Source organism: Salvelinus fontinalis, chromosome 15 (assembly GCF_029448725.1).
Source record: "Salvelinus fontinalis isolate EN_2023a chromosome 15, ASM2944872v1, whole genome shotgun sequence".
Classification (NCBI taxonomy): Eukaryota; Metazoa; Chordata; class Actinopteri; order Salmoniformes; family Salmonidae; genus Salvelinus; species Salvelinus fontinalis.
Window position 1 is genome coordinate 29,866,357 of NC_074679.1, and position 6,427 is coordinate 29,872,783.

At 39.9% G+C, this 6,427-nt stretch overlaps 1 protein-coding gene across 1 annotated transcript; it reads left to right on the forward strand.

Moving 5' to 3' along the window:
- The first annotated feature begins 343 nt into the window (after positions 1-343).
- Positions 344-6,312, forward strand: snapc1b (small nuclear RNA activating complex, polypeptide 1b). Its single transcript, XM_055863312.1, has 10 exons — positions 344-623; positions 813-972; positions 1,196-1,336; positions 1,586-1,693; positions 1,929-2,084; positions 2,186-2,242; positions 2,449-2,511; positions 2,932-3,049; positions 3,162-3,227; positions 5,531-6,312. Exons 1-10 carry the CDS (start codon positions 493-495, stop codon positions 5,569-5,571), a joined length of 1,041 nt encoding a protein of 346 aa, XP_055719287.1. The 5' UTR covers positions 344-492; the 3' UTR covers positions 5,572-6,312.
- The last annotated feature ends 115 nt before the right edge of the window (positions 6,313-6,427 follow it).

A 6,427-nucleotide genomic window follows, 5' to 3' on the forward strand; every position in this document is an offset into this window, starting at 1 on the left:
TTGGTGTGGAAGAACTGGACTGGCCTGCACAGAGCCCTGACCTCAACTCCATCGAACACCAGGCCTAATTGCCCAACATCAGTGCCGACCTCACTAATGCTCTTGTGGCTGAATGGAAGCAAGTCCCTGCAGCAATGTAACAACATCTCATGGAAAGCCTTCCCGAAAAGAGTGGAGGCTGTTATAGCAGCAAAGGGGGGACCAATTCCATATTAATGCCCATGATTTTGGAATTAGATGTTCAACTAGCAGGTGTCCACATACTTTTGGTCATGTAGTATATATTCCAATGCGTTGTGCTCATACGGCTTAGTGGTTGCGCTCAAACAATTTTGTCCTGACACCCGCCCTGTAGCAAAACACATGACGTCATCAGGAATGCGCTCGTGGTCGTTGATGAGTCGAACTAGCTGGTTAATTGCAATGTGTTGGGACAATTTTCCTTGCTTTATTTAACCAAGCAGCAAACCCATTGCGGAAAAGTTGTTGATAATGGATTACTGCAAAGACCGTCTTAAAGCAGACTGTGAGCTGTTGCTGAGTAGATTTCAGCAGACAGAATCGGTGCGATACGAGCTATTTTTGACGATATGGAAAGAGATGAAGTTCCAAAGTATTTTCTAGTAAGATTCTCTTTTTTTTTGTTAGACTAAAATCTACTGCTCTTCCACCTGTAAAATATAGTCTATCGTCTGTCTCAACTTCTCAGTGAATTTCATTAGCATCACGTGTTCCAATCCTGAGTGTTGCGATGAGTGTAACGTTGTCATGTAAATGGTTTCATATTTGCGTCTGTCTTGTGTCTTTTACAGTGGAAAAATTGAAAACAATCTAAAGAGGCTGTTCAGCCGTGAAGTCCTGGCTACAGCGTACACATACTTTCTGCCACCATACACCTTTCAGATTAGAGTTGGGGCCTTGTACCTACTCTATGGGCTATACCACTGCCAACTGTCCACACCAAAGGAAAAGGTTAGATACTCTGGTTTCACTGAAATACAGATTTCACCACCCACTATATAGCAGAACTACCATTCAATGTTTGAGATACAATTTCTAAAGTCAGTCTTGGACAACATATTCATACACAAACACATTCAATTATTATCTGTATACACTTGCATTTGTGTTCATTCATTATTCACATATAATGCATGCTTTTTAACATAAGCTGTTATTTTTCTCTTGTCTACAGATAAGGCTAGCCCTGAAGGACTGGGAGGAAGTGAGGAAGTTCCAGCAGGATGCAGTTAGTGCCCAGCACTTTGATGTGGTCTACATCATCAGACAGCTCATCTCACAAAAAGCCTTCTACTTCACTGTCATGCCCACGCCAGTAAGATCTCCAGTCTTCTTTAGCTTGCTGTCCACATCAACAAATGGATAGACCCTGTAGAGTTAATACAGAATCATCCCTAGTTGAATGATTGCACATGAGTAAAGGGTTAGATGTGTTAAAAATACTAACAAATGTTTGAACATTTGTGCTATAGCCTCAACATCATTGTTTTATAAGAAGGCTGTGAGGAACATTTGTTGTTGTTTTATTTGAATCCATCTACATGACATCTTTCTCCTTGTGCAGCTGATTTTCAACGTGAAGAAGAGCAACAAGAACTCAAGAACCGTGTGTGAGGATTTCCTTGAGCGAGCGGCCCGGCCACAGGAGCTGGTCAGCATGGATATGCTTGAGGTGAGCTAGTAGAATGACCATGTATTCCTACACACGCACACAAGCAGCTGGTTGGAATGGTAGACAAGTGCCTGAAGGATACTTATGTCTTTACTTTCTCAGAGATTATAAACCGGGGTACGTGTAGTTTAAGAGGCACTACTAGTGTCACTGCTGTATTAGGGCCTACATGTTACTGTGTGTATTACAGGCTCTGATGTTGTGGTGTATGTGTGTATTCTATGAATGAACACAGGAGCTGGCGAACGTACATGAGCACTATGAGCAGGTGAAGGCATCAATTTCAGCCAAGCCAGGCCAGTCAGACCCATCCATCAATCTGATCCACAAGAACTTGGTGCCACGGCTACACAATGCTGTCGTGGGATTCTACAACTGGCAGAAGGCTCAGGTTAGAGATCTGCTCATCGTTTGTGTGAGAGAGAGAGAGAAAGTGTGTGATACACCTACCGTTATACTAAGATTGTGTGCTTTATGTTAAATTATGTTTAGGGTTCGGAAGATAGAGTAGCTGGAGATAGCGGCGAGGGAACTTCAAATAAGCAAGAGGTGAGTTTTAATATACCAAAATAAACAACTATCAGAAGATTTCTTTGTTCCAAATTCACCCCTATGTTGAATTAAGACTGATTATTATTTGTGTGTCGTGTCCACAGATTTTCTCCACTGCCCTCAATACACATGTCTTGCAGTAATGACTTTGGCCAGAGGGTGGCACTGTGGTCAACATGTTTTCTCTTTTATTCTCTTCCCAGAGTTCCCAGCGAGCTCAGCGTATTGCATCCATCAAGTCTAAATCATATGGTCAGATAGTTGAGGTTTGTAAAGTTTTTCCTATGTACCAACATACCGTTTTTGATCCCGCTTCATTTGAAGTGCATCTTATGAAAGCTTCATAAAGGTTTCATATAGGATTCATAAGCACTACATAAATACTTCACAAATCATCTATAACCGTATATCATGCTCTATAAAGATTCATAATGTGGCATAACCATCCATTTATTTGTTCACATTTATTAATCCTTTATAGAGCATATATGGTTAGATTATTAGTGGATTATTATTAGTGACCCATTTATGTAGTGCTTATGAAGCCTATATGAATGCTTTATGAAGCCTTCATAAGATGCACTTCAAATAAAGTGGGACCCAGTTTTTGTATCATCACAAGTTAATTGGTTCCGGTTAATTATAATCTCTAATGACTGGAATGGTGGTTACGTTTTTCCCCATAGGCCTCCAAGGCCCGGCGACACCGGCAGGTTGAGAGGGATGAGGTAGTGCTTGCTAAGGAGACCTCACACCATAAGAGACTCAAGTCACTCAAACAAAGGACCAGTCATCTGACCCAAGGCAAGTCCCTATGTACCTGCCTGCCAGTAAGGCCTGTTCCTCACATCACCTTAAAATGGTCCTGATCAACTGACAGTCTGTGTGTCCAACTAACAATCTGTATGTCCAACAGGCGCTGCAAGGGAAGAAGCTCTGAAAACCACCAGCCTGTGGTGCATGAGTCAACTTGAAGCTCAAGGTATGTAAGGGCTTTGACACACGAGGTGAATGGATGTGGTACACTCAAGTATCTGCTCAGACAGTTTTGAATCAGATAGTGGTAGTTCTAGAGATGAATTTGATTGGATAATACAATTATGCTGTAATGTATTTGATATGAATGATTAGGGCTGGGATTTGCCACGGACCTCACTATACAATATTATCATGATACTTACACTACCGCTCAAAAGTTTTAGAACACCTACTCATTCAAGGGCTTTTCTTTATTTTTATTATTTTCTACATTGTAGAATAACAGTGAAGACATCAAAACTGTGAAATAACACATATGGAATAATGTAGTAACCAAAAAAGTGTTCAACAAATCAAAATATATTTGAGATTCTTCAAAGTAACTACCCTTTGCATTGATGACAGCTTTGCACACTCTTGGCATTCTCTCAATCAGCTTCACTTGGAATGCTTTTCCAACAGTCTTGAAGAAGTTCCCACATATGCTGAGCACTTGTTGGCTGCTTTTCCTTCACTCTGTGGTCAGTCTCATCCCAAACCATCTCAATTTGTTTGAGGTTGGGTGATTGTGGAGGCCAGGTCATCTGATGCAGCACTCCATCACTCTCCTTGGTAAAATAGCCCTTACACAGCCTGGAGTTGTGTTGGGTCATTGTCCTGTTGAAAAATAAATGATAGTCCCACTAAGCCCAAACCAGATGGGATGGCGTATCGCTGCAGAATGCTATGGTAGCCATGCTGGTTAAGTGTGCCTTGAATTCTAAATCAATCACAGACAGGGTCACTAGCAAAGCACCCCCACACTATAACACCTCCTCATGCTTTACGATGGGAACCACACATGTGGAGATCATCCGTTCACCCACACCGCGTCTCACAAAGACATGGCAGTTGGAACCAAAAATCTCCAATTTGGACTCCAGACCAATGGACAAATTTCCACCAGTCTAATGTCCAGTGGTTGTGTTTCTTGGCCCAAGCAAGTCTCTTCCTATTGGTGTCCTTTAATAGTGGTTTCTTTGCAGCAATTTGACCATGAAGGGATGATTCACACAGTCTCCTCTGAACAGTTGATGTTGAGATGTCTGTTACTTGAACTCTGTGAAGCATTTATTTGGGCTGCAATCTCAGGTGCAGGTAACTCTAATGAACTTATCCTCTGCAGCAGAGGTAACTGGGTCTTCCATTCCTGTGGGGGTCCTCATGAGAGCCAGTTTCATCATAGCGCTTGATGGCTTTTGCGACTGCACTTGAAAAAACTTTCAAAGTTCTTGAAATGTTCCATATTGACTGACCTTCATGTCTTAAAGTAATAATGGACTGTCATTTCTCTTTGCTTATTTGAGCTGTTCTTGCCATAATATGAACTTGGTCTTTTACCAAATAGGGTTATCTTCTGTATACCACCCCTACCTTGTTACAACACAACTGGTTGGCTCAAACGTATTAGGAAGGAAAGAAATTCCACAAATTAACTTTTAAGAAGGCACACCTGTTAATTGAAAGAATTCCAAGTGCAAAGCTTTCATCAAGGCAAAGGGTGGCTATTTGAAGAATCTCAAATATAACATCTATTTTGATTTGTTTAACTCTTTTTTTTCTTCATGATTCCATATGTGTTATTTAATAGTTTTGATGTCTTCACTATTATTCTACAATGTAGAAAATACTAAAAATAAAGAAAAACCCTTGAATGAGTAAGTGTTCTAAAACTTTTGACCGGTAGTGTAGGTTCCAATACAATATGTATTGCAATTCGATGTTCAAAACATATTGGTCACTTGTCTGCTGCAGAGGGACAAGAGAGACCCATGAGAAAACGAGTTTTGATCAGTCATGGAAGTAAGTGCTAAAAACAAATTGGCTCCCTATTTAAATATAACATGGAGAACAAGCTATGAAGGAAAAATACTGGAGTTCTGGTGCAGGTACAGCCAACTAGTGCAAAAATAATATTGTGATATTGTCAAAACGATACGATATATTGTGAAAAAGAATATTCCGATATGTAACTATCTATTTTTTCCCCCCATCACTATGAAGTTTGGAATATTTTATTTATTATTTAAATGTAACCTTTATTTAACTAGGCAAGTCAGTTAAGAACAAATTCTTGTTTACAATGACGGCCTACCGGGGAACAGTGGGTTAACTGCCATGTTTAGGGGCAGGATGACAGATTTTTACCTTGTCAGCTCAGGTATTCGATCCAGCAATTCCCGATTACTGGCCCAATGCTCGATTACTGCTGCCCCAGGAATAGAAGTGTAATGCTATGAATTTTGCTCTCTGCTTGTCCCATTTTAGAAACAACGAAAAAGAAAAAGAAAAGGAAATTCAAATGGTGACGTCACAGAAGAGGAAAAAGTTACCGAAGAGTTGGTTTGGTTTAGAGAGTCAGTCAGACATCAATCCCTGTGTACAACCACAATCATCATCTTTGGCGCAACTGATTTTATCCAGCATACATCTGGTTTCACCATAGGTGTTGTTAATCACTCAAAATGCAATGCTTTTAAAGTCTGGCACATAAGGAAGTTAGTCTCTCTAGGTGTTACCCTTCCTTTATGAAGGCTTCGAAGACATGCAAAGATTTTGTTCATGTCGCAGTAAAACATTTAAGAATTGTATTGTGCTGGTATCAGTCAATGATATGGATCATTTGTTTCTGTCACTGACAGTTTTATTCACTACTTGATGCTTGAAAATATTGAGAAACAGTTCAATTACATCGCAAACCAAGTTCCCTTTTCAAATGCCTATGATGTTTTTGATACTGTTGTTGGAACATCAAATGTTATTACTGTTATGGAGTTATGAGTTCAGAGAACATAATGTTGTCACAGATATGTAAGTCTTTATCAAAATGTATTGTTTACGTGCCGAATACAACAGGTGTGGACTTTACAGTGAAATGCTTACTTACAAGCCCATTCCCAACATTGCAGTTAAAACGTAAGACAAATATTTGAAATAAGGAAATAGTAACACAATAAGAAACAGTAACAAGGCTAGGTACAAGCAGTATGAGTTCTGAGGTCTCTGTTTATATGACGTCACTTTTTTTCTAAAAATGTATGTTTACAGAATGTTTGTGTTTTCTCCTTTTTATGCTGTTCTGGTTCCTGCATTCTGGGCTTTATTCTCTTGCCCACCATCTTACGTTGCGTTTGTGTATATGTTTCTGTGTGTGTGTTTGTATCT